Genomic DNA, 18,488 nt, shown 5'->3' with positions numbered 1-18,488 from the left:
AGGGTAACCGTGCCATTGGCCGGCCCCGTCACATGGTAGGAGCACTGGACGGCCGGCGCCAACCGGGGCCTACTGGACCACCAGGTAATTTTAAAACATTTTTTGGGGGGGGGGGTCGGGAGGGTGGTGGAGGCTAAGGGAGCAGTTTTAAAGGGTCGGGGTGGGTTTTTTGTTTATCGGATCGGGCGCAGCCGATAAAACCGCAATCGGGCCGGATGAAAAAAATTGCATGATTTGAATCGGAACTGGAACCGAACCGATTCCGGTTCATATTCACATCTTAGCTTACATATCCTGTTTATTATCCTGTTACCCCTTCCATTCCAATTACTTATATTTTATGCCTGCTACCAGTTATTATGTTTACATGTTTTCTGTAAAGCCTGTTGCTGCATTATGTTATGCTGTAAACCGAGGTGATGTTCCAAACGTGCCACGGTATATAAAAACCCTTAAATAAATAAATAAAAATAAATATTATTCAAGTGGGATATTACTTGCCAGCGGTATCTTTGAATACGTGTGACTCAATGTTTATCCATGGCAATAACTAATAAGGAGGCAGGTCCATCAAGGCGGGGTAACTCGCGCTGTTAACGCAGGATAACGCGCATATTAATTGCTGCAGGCCCCCATTATTTCCAGTGGCCCCAATTCACTAAATAACACCCGCATTACCCACATTAATGTTGGTGCAGGTTGCTCAGTATCTACTGAAAATTCTGTTCTGTTTTCCAATGCAATCCATTTAATTGGTACAGAAAGTCCAAGCTGGATCCCTGAGTCTAATTTTTACTCCTTACGCTGGCTGTGGTTGGGAAAGTTGCCAAGCCAGTACCCACAGCCCCTGCCAGGGAGCAGCTAGTTTTCTTCAATGGGAATGTCAGCTGGCCAATTCTGGGTGCTGTTGGATCCGTTTGTTAGCGACTTGACTGCACCAGAAATATGCACCGATGTCACCAGTGCCACATTAATCCTATAAGGGGCTTTTACTCAGTTTATTTTCCCCATACTTGGATTTTAGACTTAATTACTTCCCTTTCTAAATCCAGACTCAAGGGGACTTAGTTTGTACCTGAGGCAGTGAAGGGTTAAGTGACATGCCCAAGGTCGCAAAAAGCATCAGTAGGTGAAGTGGGATTTGAACCCTGATTCTCAACTTTTTTGTTCTAACTACTAGGCTACTATTGAGTGCCACCCTCGCTGACCTTCTTCCCTCCCCTCTATTCACCTGATGCTGCCAGCCTGCTGCTGCAGCTTTCCTCTTCTGTGCCAGCTAGCGGGAGAGCTGGCACATGTTACCTCCTCGTTCTGGCTCATGCGGGTGAATGCAAACAAACCTCTGCCACCTTCTGGCCTGTGCAAGCCAATGCAAGTGGGACTCTTCCTTCTTCTGGCCTGTGCAGACCCATGCAAGTGCAGCACGAGGGGGTCTTCCTCCTTTCAGTGTGCGAGGGCTGGCGTGAGCAAAGTGTTAGGGGCCTTGCATTATGGGCAGGGCTGGTGCAAAGGACAATTAGGAAACCTGATAAGTAAATCTAATCACAGTGGGTGAAGTTACCTATGACTCTCTCAAAATATAAAGTAACCGAAAAATAAATGAGTCAAAACATCATCACATCAATATCTAAACCATACTTATTATAACAGCTTCAAGAACAATACATACCTTATAAAATGAACTCACTCACACCACATTCACACCTTAAAATACCATATATCAGAAAACATATCAATAAAGTCTGATCAAATAAGGGAATGATAACGACATCATAATAAGATCATTTATAACAAATGTCTTACATCGCATCACATTAATATGTTCAGCTTTCTTCTAAACAAAATATCACTCTTGGTTAATTCCCTGGGAATGGGAATTACATCCACAGTCATTTGAGCGCAGAACACATTAGGACTCTTTGCTTAGAAAAGAGACAACTGACGGGGGAATGTGATTGAAATTGTATAAAATCATGAGTGGGGTGGAATCAGTAAATAGGGAAAAGTTGTTATTTACCTTGTCAAACAACACTAGGAAGAGGGGACACGCCATGAAACTAACAGCCGGCAGATTTAAATCAAATCATAGGAAGTATCTTTTCACGTAGCGCACAATCAAGCTAAAGAATCTATTGCCGGAGGACGTGGTCAAGACTACTAACACGGTGTGGTTCAGAATAGAACTGGACCAGTTTCTGAAGGAAAAATCCATAAACAGTTATGAGCCAGGTAGACTTGGGGAAAACCAGAGTTTATCCCTGGGAGTGAGATACAAGAAATAGATCGCTGTTGGGAGAACTTGTGACCCAAACTGGCTACTGACACTGACAGGATGCTGGGCGCGATGGACCATGGCATTTCTTATGTTCTTATGGACTGTTACAGGTCTCTACACAGAACTTACTCGCTAGCAGAATACTTTACCTTGGTCCCACGTACAGACACAGACTAACCAAATACAGAATAAATGACCATAAATTGGAAATAGAAATATGCAGACAAAAACTGAATTCTTCTTTGATCTCCTGTCCACTCCAGCCTTATTCTCTCCTTTCCTGCTCCCTGAAGACAGGAAGGGAGGGGGAACAAAAGAAGCAGAGGGGCTAGATTTAATGTGCAGAAAGGTTGCCAGGAGGCTGCGTACGAGTAGCGCTAAAGAAGTGTTTAATAATACTAGTAGTAGTAGGCCAATGCAGGCCAGAAAACAGTATGTAGGCAAGGGGGAGGAGTGAGGGACGGGTGGAACGAGCTGGGTTGCCGGATTAAGAACCGCTACTCTCTCAATAGTGATCTCTTTCCTTCTGGGCCCCCACCCTCTTGCCTCATGTTATCCTCTTCTGTAGTTTTGACACAGCTTGGATGCAGGCAAATTTGCAATTCCAGGTTTGGCTTGACAGTGATAGGTTCCCCTGACTGACACAATTGAATAAGGCATTACAGAAGGGCCCTGAAGATCAGGGCCCAACAGAAGTGAGCATTTATGTAGTTCAAGCTTGGCACCAGCGAGAACTCAGCCAAGTTTGTCTGGCAGGCTGTTGGGCCCAGTAAGGCACTAATATGAAAGCCGCTGGGTTGGGCTAGCAGGATGCACCTCCAGGGCATTAGGAGGTCCATATTCAAAAGCATTTAACCGGATAACTCAGAAGCTATCCGGCTAAATGAAGATTTGGGCACTTATCCGGCTGAATTCTAGATAGCTAATAAGTTAGCCAGCTGACACTTGGATTCTTGAAGCCATGATACTTTTTTGTGAGAGGGGGCACCACTATCACAGTGAGGTGCAGCCACGATAGAGGTCCCTCCCCTGAAAAAAAAAATTTGCGGCTGTATCGCCACGTTGTTTTGTCCCACAGCAAAATACCACGAGAGAAAACAACGTAACATCTTCCCGTTTTGTGCGATGTCAGCTCCAAAAGCACGGGGCTGGCATCGCCTTAAAAGGCCAACCCATGTAAAAAAAAAAAAAAAAGTGCCCAAAAGTTTAAAAAACTTAGCAGGGTTCAAATCTGTCCTCTCCCCCTCCTCAATCAGACTAATCCATTGCCATTCGAGGCAACCCCAACATTTAAACCCCAAAAATATAAATACAAGTTTGCATAATGACAGAGCCCATCCCCTCCCCACAAACCCCCATCCCTTTTTCATACAAAACAGGGCTGGCAGGAAGGAGTCCTATTTCATGACTGGCTATTGATGCAGTATGAATGCATTGGGTTTCCAAGAAAGCACAGGGATAACTTGCAGGGAGCAGCAGTTACAACCTTAACTTCAGTGGTATGGCTGTATCAGTTTCCAGGAAGGCATTGAGGTAACCTGTATGAGGTGACCATGGTTAAAACCCAAAATTCAATGGGCATGGGGAGGCCAGATGTTTTAGATAATGGCTTTGCTACTTTTGGTGGTTGTGTGGATTATTAGAAAACTTGGTAATACAACTTAGTAGAGGATCTGGGTGTTGGATTTAGTGTTGGATTTGTAAGAATCATAGAGGAGGAATACAAGGCCCGATGTGTGGCCTACCAGTAAAAGAGGTGGAGCGCAGTGCTTCAACAGATTCTGGGCACTTTTTGAATGGATATGGAGGACAGTGATGGAAAAATGGAGAAGAGCTGGTGTTGGGTTGTATAAGGGAATTTATATTTATCTACTCCAAGTGGAAGTATCTCAACTGGGCGTTCTGGATAGGCTAGTTTGATCTTTTTCTGCCTTTGTTTACTGTGTTAGTGTTTAATGCCCCATCCTATACTGATTTCTCAGCATAACAGTACAGTTGACATCTAAACAGTGTGTAGTGTAGTGGGTTAGTGACACATCCTGACTGAATGTATTTGATTTGTTAGGATTATGGACCCTTGTGTTGGGGTGAGGTTGACACAGCCTACAGGGAAGGCTCCGTAAGTCCTCTTTCCCCTCAGGTCGAGGCAGGCATCAGGCAAGGATGGATGGTGCTCAGGCTGAGATTGAGGCAGGCAGCAAGCAAGGATGGTCAGGTCACAGGCTATGGTTAGTTCCAAGAATCAGTCTGAGGGCAGGTAGGCTGGGAGAGGCTGAAGGACATGGGCAAGGATGGACGCGGAAGCAGCAGCAACTCACACTCTACGAGTGTCAATCCGTTTCTGCGGCGCCGTAGTGTTGCATGGGCCGGGGTTTAAATTCCCGGCCCTGTGACATCATCAGGGGGTGTCGGCCAGTGTTTTCCCGCCGTGGGGCCTTTAAGAGTTGGCTCGTGAGCCTAGAGAGATCCTAGTTATTTTTCCTTGTTTTTTGTAACTTTCTCACATCCTAAATATTGTTATTATATTTGTTAAGTTCATACTATATTTGATGTTAAATTGAGAAATGTTTTTACTATGTTACGCTCTGCCTTTACTCACATTGTTAATTGTAAACCGGGTTGATGTGATTCCTATCATGAAACTCGGTATAATAAAAATAATAAATAAATAAATAAATAGAGAGGAACCAGGGGTTGATGGCTGCGGCATGTCCAGCCACGTGGCATGGTGTTATTCCAGCCCAAGCAGCGTGGGATTAGTGAGCCGGCAAATGTAACATGGCCTTCAACCTCATAACACATGTTGATACCCATAAATAATGCAGACCGTATCCCGCCTTCCCTTATTTCTTAAATGGTAACCCTGTAATTCTCCAGACACCATAATAATCCACCTTTCTGTGTCCTTTTGTTAATGGCACTGCATCGACATGGCTTGAATGGTAGCATGTCTATGCCTTTTCTTCAATATCATGACAAACTATAACTTTTCAGTTCATTATCATTCAGATGACTCTTCTAGAAAAAAGTATTGTATTTGCTGAAAAAAAGCAATCAATCGGGCTAATCCATTCCACACAAATAGAATGTATTGTATTCCTCATGTAGCCATTCATTTCACTGTGTCTGATTATGGTTTACTAGCCAAATCTCATGAGCATTTTAGTTTGTCCAATCAATTAGATTGCAGACAACTGTACTGTGCTACCTTTTATTGCACATCGTTCAGAACTGTATTACCTCCTTTTTATAAAAATAAATATCTAAAAGTGCATATTATCATCTGTTTTTTTCAAACCACACAAGTGGAATCAAACCTGTGCAGGTGGTGTTCAGAGACCTGCCTCTACCCCATCTATTATACGCTCAATCTAATCTGGATTTGTTTTCTTTTCAAGCATTTACCCAAGCTACTGCTGCTGAAAAATTCCCATATTGCTGAACAAGTCTTCTGCAAAAAATAAATCTTTTGAAATTGAAGCTTTTACATATATATATATTGGAGCAAGCATGATTTACATATTCACTTTGTTTCCTGGTATATGGCACTGGGACTTCCTATTGTGGGAATTTTAGAGCAGCGTCTTTAACGGCGTCATGATATCCTGTTGCCTCTGACTCATTTGGCTTATGTTCAATATCGTAAATGAGAAATGAAGGCAAGAAAGCAACACACATCTTAAGTATCTTAGAAGAGTACACTAAAAACGACTGCATCAGATTACCCAAAACCCCAGAAATTAAGGGACTGCTAATTTAATACTGAGAGAATTTAGATTTGTCTTTCAAAACCTAAATCTATCACGTTTCCTCAGGTTTTAAAATTCCCAAGATTTTTTTCTGAAGAATGAAAGGATGTCAGAATTTCAGTCTTTCTAGCTTACTTTCTCAAATCAGTTTGACCTGGAAAGAAATGCAAAAGAATTCTTCACTCGATTTTTTTTGTTAATAACTTTGCTTTGGGTCTGATTTTAAAAAGCATTTACATGCGTAAAAATGGGTTTTACACGTGTAAATGCACTTTACTCGAGTGAGTGGGCTTTTGAAAATTGCTACAATATATGCCATTGAATCGTCCATAGGATTTATTCGCATAAGTGCACTTTACGTGAGTAAATGGCTTTTGAAAATTGCTACAATAGTAGTTACATTTATGCACGTAACTCCTTTGAAAATTACCCCCATTATGAGCACAACGGAAATTTTCCTCCAAATCCCTGGGGCTGCCCTGGAGATTTATGTACTTTGGTCAGTGTAATGCAAAACCGTGCAACTGGAGACACGCCCTGAAAATGGCTCTTATCTAATTCTCCGTCACGCATATGAATTCGGGGCAGTTGTCTCCGCCCTGCATAATGTGAGCTCAGTTCCTGGGCTCTTTGTAAGGTGCACAGCCATGCGATCATGATCAAAGGGGGGGGGAATCCTAGCATCACAAATGAGCAACTTGCACACTGCTTGCAGAGGGGAATTTTCAGAGCTGCCTGCAGAGGCTAAAGTCGGCGAGTTACTTTTTACCCACGGTCTTTAGCCAGAATTTTCAAAATAGTTATGCACATAAGCTCCCCAGGCCAGTTTCAAAAGGCCATTTGAGCACATAAAGCTGGGGTTTATGCCCCAAGCTCCTTTTTGAAAACTATGCTGGGTCCATGCATCGGAGCAGAGTGCTGGTCACGGCTGGCAAGTTGACAGAGGAGGTCGGCACAGGCCGGAGCCCCTCTTAGAAGGAAGGTTGGTCACTTCTGCACCATTGCTATTGTAAATAGTGAGAGAAATGAAATGTGTTGCAATGCTGATATTAAGGGGGGAGGGAGTAAATTAAGGACCATGCAGACTTCGAAGTGAGTTTGACAGTGGTGGCTGGTGGTGCACAAAATAAGTGGTAGGACAGGGTGTTGTCTCCTCCTGCCTTCTTGGTTTTCCCTTTTCCCTTTCTCTCTGCCCACCCTGCCCTCTCACCCTCCTCCCTTATTTCCCTTGTAGTGGACACTCAAGGCTAATTGTAATTGGCTCAGTGACAGGTGAGGTTCGCTCCTGCTTCCTCTTTTGAATCCCAGACCAGCAGCAGCATTGGCTCCACTCCTCTGAACCCAGAAGGAAAAGGTTGTGCAGAATTTTCACAGTTCCTGAGTATTGCCTTTTCCATCACATTTTATTAAGAAATCCAAGCTACCTGACTGAAAATAAATATCAAATGATTGTTAGAATGCTTAAAAACAAACCCAGTAATTGCCAACTTCCCAGCTGAGTTCAGATTATTCATTTATATTATGGAAGAGAGAGGCAAGTCACTGATAGCTTGACTAAGCTCTCAGTACAGTTTCTAAAGAGGATTGTCAGCATAACCTTTAGGGAATTTGTTCTAGGTAAAAGCAGCACCGGATTTAGGCGCAGGTATATCCCAAGTGTACCAAATTATGAAGGCACCCAAAAAACTGGGACTCCCCACTGCTCTCTGATTTCCAGGGAAAAATCCCTCCACCACGAATTCTCTGCCTATGGGTGCAGTAATTTTAAATCCAGTCTTGGGCAGAAGGACACGACTGCATTTATTTCTCTTGTTCCCCATTTCTTTTTGAAATAACCTTTGTGTCTTTTTCTCTTGGTAAGAGTCTAGTTACTCTGCAAGATGTTTAGAGGCATGTACGGTAGTAAAACATTGCAACCGACTTGGGGGATAATTTTCAAAAGGGTTTACATGCTTAAAACTGGGTTTTACATGTGTTTTACATTTTACCCATGTAAGTGAGGTTTTGAAAATTGCTACAATATATGCCATTGAATTGTCAATAGGTATCTGCATTAAGTCCATTTAAAGAGCAGGTAAATGGGCTGATGAGAATTACTAGGAAAGTATGTAACATTTAGCATGTGACTCTTTTGAAAATTATCCCGTGTAAATAGCACAGCACGTGTTCCCTGCACTGATTGCTTTCTAGTTTAGAATTTGAAGAATATTTTTATATTCTGGGGTCTTAGGACTCTTTTCAAAGCTGTGTGGGGCCTTTTTTTTTTTTTTTTTTTGTAAAAGCAGAAAGAGTAATTAATGACGTTTGGAACTGTAAGGAGGAGGATATTAGATTTAAAGCTAAGGAATAGGCTACTAAATGTATCCATCTCCTCAGTGATAGGATACATGGAAGTAAAACACGGGTTTACAGTAAAAACAGGCATTTGAAATGAAGAATTCTGAAGATTAGCTGGAAGGACATGGTCCCCATTGAAAAAGTGCATGAGATGATGGAAGTTGGAACAACCCTGGTAGAAGACCTGACCAAAAAGGAAAATGAGACTTGCCAGTCCTGTACTTAGAGGATCTGGCAGCAAATTAACTAATCTAATACTGGAGGGCACAAGAGATGGGGGTCATAATCACCGGGTGGAGGCTGGTCCTTTTACAGATCTGATATGGAGGGCAGTGGTAGGGAAGGGGTTGAAAGATCAGGTAAAAGGCTTGGGGGGGATGGGGAGCTGGGGTTGGGTTGTGTATGGGAATTTATATGCTTATTTACCCAAAGTAGAAGATCCTCAGCTGGGCAGACTAGATGAGCCAATTTGGTCTTTTTTTTTCTGCCGTCATTTACTATGTTACTATGAAAGCGGTCTGGAGCAATGACATTTGGTAAATGATCAAGATCTGTAAACAAGGGCAAAACAAAGAGGAGAAAGCAAAGCACAGAGAGAAGGCTTCGATAAAACGAAGAAAATAATTAGAAAAAAACTGAAAGGTGCAGCTGCAAAAGTTAAGTGTGCAACAGGCGTGGACATTGTTTAAAAATACAATCCTAAACGCGCAGTCCAGATGTACTAAGAAAGGTGGAAGGAAAGGAAAACGATTACCAGCATGGTTAAAAGGTGAGGTGAAAGAGGCTATTTTAGCTAAAAAAAAAAAAAAAATCCTTCAAAAATTTGAAGAAGGATCCATCTGAAGAAAATAGGATAAAACATAAGCATTGCCAAGTTAAGTGTAAAACATTGATAAGGCAGGCGAAGAGAGAATTTGAAATGAAGTTGGCCATAGAGGCAAAAACTTATAATAAACATTTTTTTAAATATATACGAAACAAAAAACCTGAGAGGGAGTCGGTTGGACCGTTAGATGACTTAGGGGTTAAAGGGGGGCTCTTAGGAAAGATAAGGCCATTGCAGAAAGACTAACAGGCTGATTCAGAAAAATGCGCGGGAGAGCTGGCGAGCACACAGGCCACTCTCCTGGGCGTGCGATTCAGGAGGGTGGCCTGTGCAAATTAGGGCCCACGATAAAAGGAGGCGCTAGGGACACTAGCGCAACCCTAGCGCCTCCTTTTTGACAGGAGCGGCGGCTGTCAGCGGGTTTGACAGCCGATGCTCAATTTTGCCGGCATCGGTTCTCAAACCCGCTGACAGCCATGGGTTCGGAAAACGGACACCGGCATAATTGAGCATCCGTCTTCCGACCGCGGGCCGATTTTTAATTTTAATTTTTTTTTAATTTTTACTTTTTTTTTACTTTTGGGGCCTCCGACTTAATATCGCTATGATATTAAGTCGGAGGGTGTACAGAAAAGCAGTTTTTTCTGCTTTTCTGTACACTTCCCCGGTGCCGGCAGAAATTAACGCCAGCCTTTGGGCAGGCGTTAATTTCTGAAAATAAAATGTGCAGCTTGGCTGCACATTTTACTTTCTGTATCACGCGGGAATAACTAATAGGGCCATCAACATGCATTTGCATGTTGCGGGTGCTATTAGTTTCGGGGGGGTTGGACACACGTTTTTGACGTGCTATTACCCCTTTACTGTATAAGGGGTAAAGCTAGCGCGTCAAATGCGCGTCCAAACCTGGGCTAACAGTGCGCTCCACCGCACTATACTGTATCGGCCTGTAAATGAATTCTTTGCTTCTGTGTTTACTAATGAGGATGTTGGTGAGACAGAGATGGTTTTCAAGGGTGATGAGTCAGATGAACTGAAGAAAATTGCTGTGAACCTGGAAGATGTAGTAGGTCAGATTGACAGATTAAAGAGTAGCAAATCACCGGGACCAGATGGTATGCATCTCAGGTTTGAAGGAACTCAAAAATGAAATTTCAGATGTATTAGTTAATATTTGTAAACTGTCATTAAAATCATCCATTGTACTGAAGACTGGAGGGGTGGCCAGTGTAACCCCAATATTTAAAAAGGGCTCTAGGGTGATCCAGGAAACTATAGACCAGTGAGCCTGACTTCATTGCCGGGAAAAATAGTGGAAACTATTCTAAAGATCAAAATCACAGTGCATATAGAAAGACATGGTTTAATGGAACACAGCATGGATTTACCCAAGGCAAGTCTTGCCTCACAAATGATGGAGGTCTTTAAAACCATGAGAGATCTAGAACGGGTAAATGTGAATCGGTTATTTACTCTTTCGGATAATAGAAGTCTTAGGGAGCACTCCATGAAGTTATCAAGTAGCACATTTAAAACTAATTGGAGAAAATTATTTTTCACTCAACGCACAGTTAAACTCTGGAATTTGTTGCCAGAGGATGCGGTTAGTGCAGTTAGTGTAGCTGGGTTTAAAAAAGGTTTGGATAAGTTCTTGGAGGAGAAGTCCATTAACTGCTGATAATCAAGTTGGTTTAGGGAATACCCACTGCTATTACTGGCATCAGTAGCATGGGATCTACTTAGGTACTTGTTATCTGGATTTGAAACTGTTGGAAACAGGATGCTGGGCTTGATGGACCCTTGGTCTGACCCAGTAAGGCAATTTCTTATGTTCTTATGTAGTTTCCATCCTTTGTATCGAAGATGGCATTTGATGATGATGAAGACAGAACAAAAGACTGAAAGTATCAAGGGAATGTTAGCAGCAGCTGCCATTTGGTTTTGCTTTTTACACCAAGACTCCTGAATGAAAAGATTTTTGGTATAATTTCATATACAGACATCATGTCTGATGCATACTAGGAAGAGAAGACGCATATTAGGCCTTTAGATGTCATCAATTTAGTCTCTAGGTAAGAAAGGAAATTGAAGAAGGACTATACAAATGACTATGAAGAAAAAATTCAAAAAGAAATTCAATTGAATTGATAATGTAACTGCTTACACGTGTTTGAGGCTTGCATCTATCCACTGAATAATGGGCGATTGTGTATGGGATTCCATGTCCCACTGCCTATGTCAATAACTGCCAGTAGATTCTTCTGAGTAAGAATCTTCTTGCACGTTTCTCTGGGCACAAGTTGTGCAATGCTAAGTGGAGCCAGAACCAGACCCTGATTGTTGCCTGTCAAGCAAATCTGGGTCTCCTCCAATTGCTTTGGATTTATGCAAATTAATACAGCTTTGTCACATTCAAATCTATGACCAATATGAATGTAAGTGCAGACCTATAAACTGGGTCAAACTGATCAAAACCAAGAAAATATAAAGATTGGATAGGAACCGTAGATGGCATGGGCTTGTCCAAATGGATTTGCAGTTTTATGCTGGCTAAACTCTTGATTATCCAAGCTTGACAACCCCCATACTCCCCAGGTTCAACGGGATTCAGATTTAACCCAAAACAGTTCTCCCATCTCTAGTATATTATTCCTCCTGTGGGTAATTAATACTTTGCTCTGTGTGGGTAGAATAGGTGCTGGATTTTGAGCTGTGCTTTGCATTAGTATAGGATATTATATTAACACAGACTTTATAAATTGTTTGTTTTAAGGATCGACTGTTTTTCGTTATGGAGTTTGTGAATGGTGGGGACCTAATGTTCCACATCCAGAAGTCACGCCGCTTTGACGATACCCGTACACGCTTCTATGGAGCAGAAATTACCTCCGCACTCATGTTTCTTCATGACAAAGGCGTCATATACAGGTAGGTTTGTCCAGCACATGCCGGTCATCTAAATTGCTAATGTCTGCATTTTTATACTTTTGTTGTGGGTTACAGAATGCAGGTGATCCCTTTTCACCTAGGAAGGCATTGAGTAGTAATCTTATTATCTACAGAATAAAAAGGCCTAAAGGCTTGAAACTTTTGTTGATTTAGCGTGAATTGGTGATGGTAATTCTGATTCGATAAAGGTCAGATTGAACCTCAAGTCATGTAACTCCCAGAACAGGGAGGGAGAGCTGCTTAGATCACATGGCATCTTTCTCTTCATCCCTCCTACACCATTCGAGTCAGAGCCGGCTGCAATCAGCAATGTAAATTGGCTCTCTTAAAGAATTCAAACTGATTGGAGCCGAGTCTGGTAAATCCAGTTCAGCTGCAAAAGTTTAAATTTCAGTTCGCATCAATTGACAGCTCAAAAACCTGGACAAAGGTTTGACTTGGATTAATTACATCAGAAACAGAACTTAATCTGAAACCCTGCCAGTGGCTCCGTCCCAAGTAGCAATGCATGACTTAACCGTAGACCACAGATGTAGAGCCTCTGACCTTTGCTTCCCTCTGCTCACTGTGCTGGGAGCAAGTCAGACTGCTCCGTTGTGCGCGCTGCTTATTGCAGGAAGAGTCTTCCTCATTTTGCCACTGCAGACAGAAATTTTCGCTTATCAAGGCACTGCTTTAAGGGTGGATTGGTTCATCGCCAGCGGTCAGCTGCTGAAAACAAAAAATCTCCCCTGAGCAGGTCCTCTCCCAGTCTCTCCTGCATAGGAGAAGGCGACCAGAATTTTTGGTGTGCACTGTGTTCTCTCCAGCGTACATCACAGCAGTGGTGTTCTGGTTTTCACAATAGACGTGCTAGTGCCAATGCTCTTTGTTGTCGTCTAATCTAAATCTGATCAGAAGTTACTTTTAAATGCAGATGTAAGAGGGAGAATCTGGTCCATTATCTTTATTTCCCTATTTCTAATAGATTGTATATAGATTATGATTTGGGGAGTGAATTGGCGTTAAGTTGCAAAGCCTTTCTGTCCAAGCCTAGTGTAGCTCTGTGGCTTGACGTAGGGAAGAGGACCGATTCCCATATGGTTCTGTTCTACGGTGACGAAGAGTCAATGCCATCTGAAAGCCATTCGGTGGCCTGGAATAAATTGGTGGTAGCAGTCTGGTTCCAAATGAGCAGCTTTACATATGACTTGAAAATAGACAATGTCGACCTCACTGTCGGCAGGCTGAGCAAGCAGGTATGGCCCACTTAACCATGGTGCTGTCACAGTGTGTGCCGGAGCCTCTTGGTTGAACGTGGCGAGTCCCACATAACTGCATGGGAGAGAAAAGCCAGACATGGAGAGGAGGCAGGGGCCCCAAAAGAGCAGGGAATCAGGGCCTGCTTAGGAGGTTTAATTTCCTCCCCCTAACTGTTTGCCTTAATTTCTCCCTTGTTGCATGGCTCCCCCCCACCCCCAAGGCACGGAGGCATCTTCATGTCTTCTCTCATCACCTCCCCCCACCCATGTGTCTCAGCAACTCTTCTGACTAAGCATCAAAGTGTCACTGACAGCAGACAGAGCGTCCTTGCCGACAGTCCCAGCAGTATCTCACTTCCATCAGGACTGGCTTCCAGTTTAAAAGGGGGAAACTCGAATGGGAGGAGAAATGAAGGCCTCACAACCGCCCACCAACTCTCAGATCACAGAACGAAGGCCTCCTAGAAATCCCGAACTTAAGAGGTTCCCATTTTAACGCTAACTAGAGAAAGAGAGAGAGTGATTTCAGTTGCTGGCCCAAAACTATGGAATTCCATGCCTGAAGAACTTTGAACATTTAACGGATAAAAAGAAATTCAAAAGCAACCTCAAAACTTGGCTATTCAAAAGTGCCTTCTGCTTGACAGAAACACCCAGCTCCCCATGACTCATAATAATAATAAATAATTCTTGAACAATCTCTTCCCTACCCCCTTTACTCTAGCTTTGTTTTCATGTTATACGTCTACCATTGTATTACTTCCGTTTATTATGAATGTTTATCCACCTTGTAACACTCGTTATAATTACGAATGTTTTACCTGTAAACCGTTAGGAACTAGTGATTCTCACATGGAATGACGGCATATATGAAACATTTAAATAAGGCACCTCCGTGCTGGGAGGAACGTGAACACTGTGGGGTATGGTAACAGCCCTTTCTCCTTTCCGCCCTCCACCTTGATCCTTGGAGCCAGACCTCCCTCGCTCCTCTCGTTTCTTCCTTCCTTTCCCCATTTCACTTCTCGGATCTTCCCTCCCTTTCTCCAGCTTGATCCCCGGTCTTCTTTCCCTCACTCCTGCTCAATTCCTGGCCCTTTCTCTCTCTTCCCTTTTTTTTTTTTTCATGCACCTCTTGGATCCAGATTAGGCAGCAGGTCTGACAGAGGTACCTGGCTGACACTCGAGCTGCCTTTGGAGCACATGCCGCACTGCTTCGGGGACTCTGACTGAGCGGCTGCCCATCTCTACATCCCCTCCACGCTGGCACAAAAGAAATGGCTCATGCAGGGGCCGCAGGGGATTAGAAGGAGATGGGGCACCACGGTTTCGGTGGGGTGCACACTCTTTTTGCCTCCCCCGTCTTCGGTCCATGTGGGCTGGCTCTCTCTCTCTGAGGTGGTGCCTCCAGGACGGAGTCCGAGGCAGATTCACAAAGAAGCACTCTCTACTGTTGCTAGAGGTGACCTTGTTCTTTGAGTAAACTAAGTATTTTAGTTTCCAGCATTGTCAGTCTAGGACCTTTCGCAAGCACTTAATTCAACAGAATAATGTACACGATAAGAAAAAGTGTCATACTGGGCTAGATCCAGGTCCAGTGAACCCAGCATCCCGTCTCCCAATGGAGGCCAGTCTGGGTCACAGGTCCCCAGCAGATCCCATAAAATAGCTAAACATAAGGAGGGTAATATTCAGCAGGATAAATGTTTGGTGCGATATTCAGCAGTGCAGCTACACCATTAAATGCATCTACCTATCTTAAAGATAGCCAGAAAACTTTTATCTGGCTAATTTTGCAACTACTCTATGGCATGATCAGAGTTACCAGGATAACTTATCCGGCTAACTTAACTCTGCCCCCCCCGGAACACCCCTACATATGGCTAAATTTTAGCGGGATAAGTACCCAAAATATTCAAATGCTGGCATTTAGCCAGATAACTCCAAAGTTATCTGGCAAAATGCCTTTGAATATGGACTCCGTAAAGGCCAGTATTCAGTAACCAGTGAGCCAACAAGTTATCGGGTTAAAGTTAGCCGGATAACTTGTCTTGGATATTCAGCGGGATAAACGCCCCACTGAATATTCACAATTAAGGTTACCTAGCTAAAAGTTAGATAACTTTTAAACCTAATTGTCTATATTTTAATATAGCCAGGTAGGTGTAAAATTATTTGGCTGAGTGTGGCCAACTCTGACCCTCTCATCCTCCCAATCCCTTAGCTGCCAAAGCAACACAAAAAGTACCATCCAGGATCTTGCCAGCAGTGTCCCCTGATCCCGACAGATGAGAGTTATTGCTAATTTACCAGGAGAAAGGAAGGGTTGGGGATGGTGGATGGGGAGGAAGGAAGGATGGAGGGAGATGGCAGAAGAAAGGTGATTTGGGAAATATGCAGAACCAAGGAGTGGGTGAGGGGCATGGCAGGAGGCCAGCCCTGTAACTTGGACCCCCAAGCACTTCTTGGGGAGGGGAGTTTGGGGGAAGCTCAGTCCAGCAAGGCAGATTTGGAAATCATCAACCATGGGTTGGTGAATTGGGCCACAGGCCCATGTGGTACTCTTGTGGGGTTTTTTTTTCTAAAAACCTTCTACTACTTAGCCAGCTATATTCTTTTGCATATAGCTGGTTAATCTGAAAGTTATCCAGCCAGACGTGGTCGGATAACTTCAGGAGCTAAATTAGCCAGATATAGTTGCGTTAGCCGGATAATGCCATCCTGTCTTGGAACGCCTCTTTTCTTATCCAGCCAAATTGTAGCCGGATAACGAGTAATCCTGCTAAACTCTCGCCGGATAACTTCCCCAATATTCAAAAAGTTGCCATTTAGCCAGATAGCTTGTGAGTCATAATAATATGAAGTCCCCTTTTGCTTTTTCTATGGCAGGACAGGATGGCCCCATTATAATGCATTTAGTGCTTTATAGGTGATTGGAAACACATTTCCATTGTTATAAATCATCCTTATTTTATTGGTGTTGTTTATAACTATATACTTAGAGATCAATATTCAAAATGAAACATTTAAATGGCTAACTTGGAGTTAGATGGATAACTTGCCATTTAGAGGATAAACTGTGAGTTATCAATCTAAAAGGTTTTGAGTATTGATTTCTTAATGTTTCAATTTGTACACCACCCTGTGCCGATATTGAAATGGGCAGTATAGAAATGAAAGATATAAATAGTTTGACCTTTCAGCTAAGCTAATGGACCAGATTTAAGTTTCAACCAAAAAGGGGGATGGGGGGAATGGAACAATCCTGCAAGTCATTTTGCTTGGCTCAGTTTTGAAAAAGTGTATTTTTTGCCCAAAGATTTACATTTTTGCAATTTGAGGAAGAGGAAAAATTGCATTGGAAATATAAAAACATGGTAGAATGTTTTGCCTAATTCTTAAATGTAGAGCCTATATACGCCTCTAGTCCCTTCTTCATGTTGGGAGTCATTTGATCATGTTTCCATCAAGGAAATCACCATCAACCCCTCCTTTTGCCCATTGAATATATGTGACGTTTCTGTTCTGAAAGCCAACGGAGAGAATATTGCTCCCTCTCTGACAACTATTATCAATCTCTCTCTCTATGAAGGTTTGTCTCCCTTTGAAGACAAATCCCCTTGATTTGTCAAAATATGGGCCAATTTCATCTCTGGCTTTCTTAGCCAAATTGCTAGAACTTGTAGTATTACGCCACTTGCCTGGTTTTGTCTTAACCCTTGCCGTTTTGGCTTTAGAAAGCTTTACGCAAAGACCCTTTTGGGTACCCTGGTTGACACATTCAGGACGGGTCACGACAATGGGAGTCGCTGCATTCTTGTTGTGTCGGACATCTCATCAGCGTTTGACACCTTGGACCAGGACATTCTTCTTTACCGCTCAATGGAAGGCAGTGTTTCAGGAGTAGTGGTTCCGCTCTTTGTTGACTAATTGCCTTTGCCGGGTAAGAATTGGTGGGTGACATTCTCAATGGTTGCCCATTTTGACTGGTGTCCCACAAGGCTCTGCACCTTCTGAAGTACTTTTTCATGTCCATCTTGCACCGATTTGCAAGATTTTAGCTGGTCTTTCTGAAGGCTACCGGGAGTATGCAAACAATATTCAATTCTTTGTCCATGTACAACCCATTTGGCATGACACAGTTCAGCTGATTGAAATTTGCTCATCCACTGTAAAGCAGTGGTTAATGCATAATAAACTTGCATTTAACATTTCCAAATCAGAATTTACTATCCTCCATTGTCACTACGACAGTCATTTTCGTACATCCTTTACCACTGATCGTGTTCCAGATCCCATCCTTCCCCATGTGAAGAGCCTTGACTTGTGGATTGATTTGCATTTACCATTTAAATCATACATTAATTCAGTTGTGAAAGCTGGATTCTTCAAGCTCCATGTTGCGTGAAGCCCAGAAACTGTATGAGAACCTCATAATTTCTGCAACATCTAGATTGCCTTTACTGGATTGTTGCAGTGCTTATAACATGGGCTTCCCATGTTGCAAGTTAAGGGCCCTGTAATTATTACAAAATGCAGCTGCTCGCTTGATCAGAAGAGCTGTGGAGATCATATAACCCCTGTCCTGAGCAACCTTCACTGGCCCAATATTCAAAGCTATGCTAATTATAAGGTTGCAATGAAGCTATATTCATTGCCCTGGGCTAATGCCCTGCTGAGGATTTATAACCCTACGCGTTCCCTTAGGCCATCGCAAAGAGGGCCCTTTGGATGTTTCCTCTCCCAGGCAAGCTAGATTGGTGGTGACCAGAAACCGTGCTGCTCCCACCCTCTGCAATTCTCCTCAATTCAGTGTATGAAAACATTTAGCTCAGTGTTAAAAACATTTCTGTTCCAGCAAGCTTTTGGCTAAGTCCTTGCGCCTAAAATCAGTAACTTTTTTTTTCCCCAGCAGTTTTTGCTTAACTTATTGTATTGGGTTTATTTAACTTTTGTTCTTTTGCCGTTTCAAGAATATTACTTGTTTTATTGTGTATGTTACCTTGTGCATCGCTAAGGGCTCTAGCGTAAGCAAACCATTTATAAACAAACAGGGAGAATTCCTATTGTGCTTTTTATTTTTTTGCATGAGTTGTTGCTTGAGGCCTCTC

At 42.9% G+C, this 18,488-nt stretch overlaps 1 protein-coding gene across 1 annotated transcript in view; it reads left to right on the top strand.

Annotated features, from left to right (window-relative positions):
- PRKCH (protein kinase C eta) overlaps nt 1-18,488 on the top strand; it is a 246,047-nt gene that overhangs the window by 174,423 nt on the left and 53,136 nt on the right. The window contains 1 exon segment of the mRNA XM_029598155.1: nt 11,961-12,115. Within this exon segment, the coding sequence (XP_029454015.1) occupies nt 11,961-12,115 (155 nt within the window).

Source organism: Rhinatrema bivittatum, chromosome 4 (genome assembly GCF_901001135.1).
Source record: "Rhinatrema bivittatum chromosome 4, aRhiBiv1.1, whole genome shotgun sequence".
NCBI lineage: Eukaryota > Metazoa > Chordata > Amphibia > Gymnophiona > Rhinatrematidae > Rhinatrema > Rhinatrema bivittatum.
This window is presented reverse-complemented; position numbering and strand designations above follow the sequence as displayed.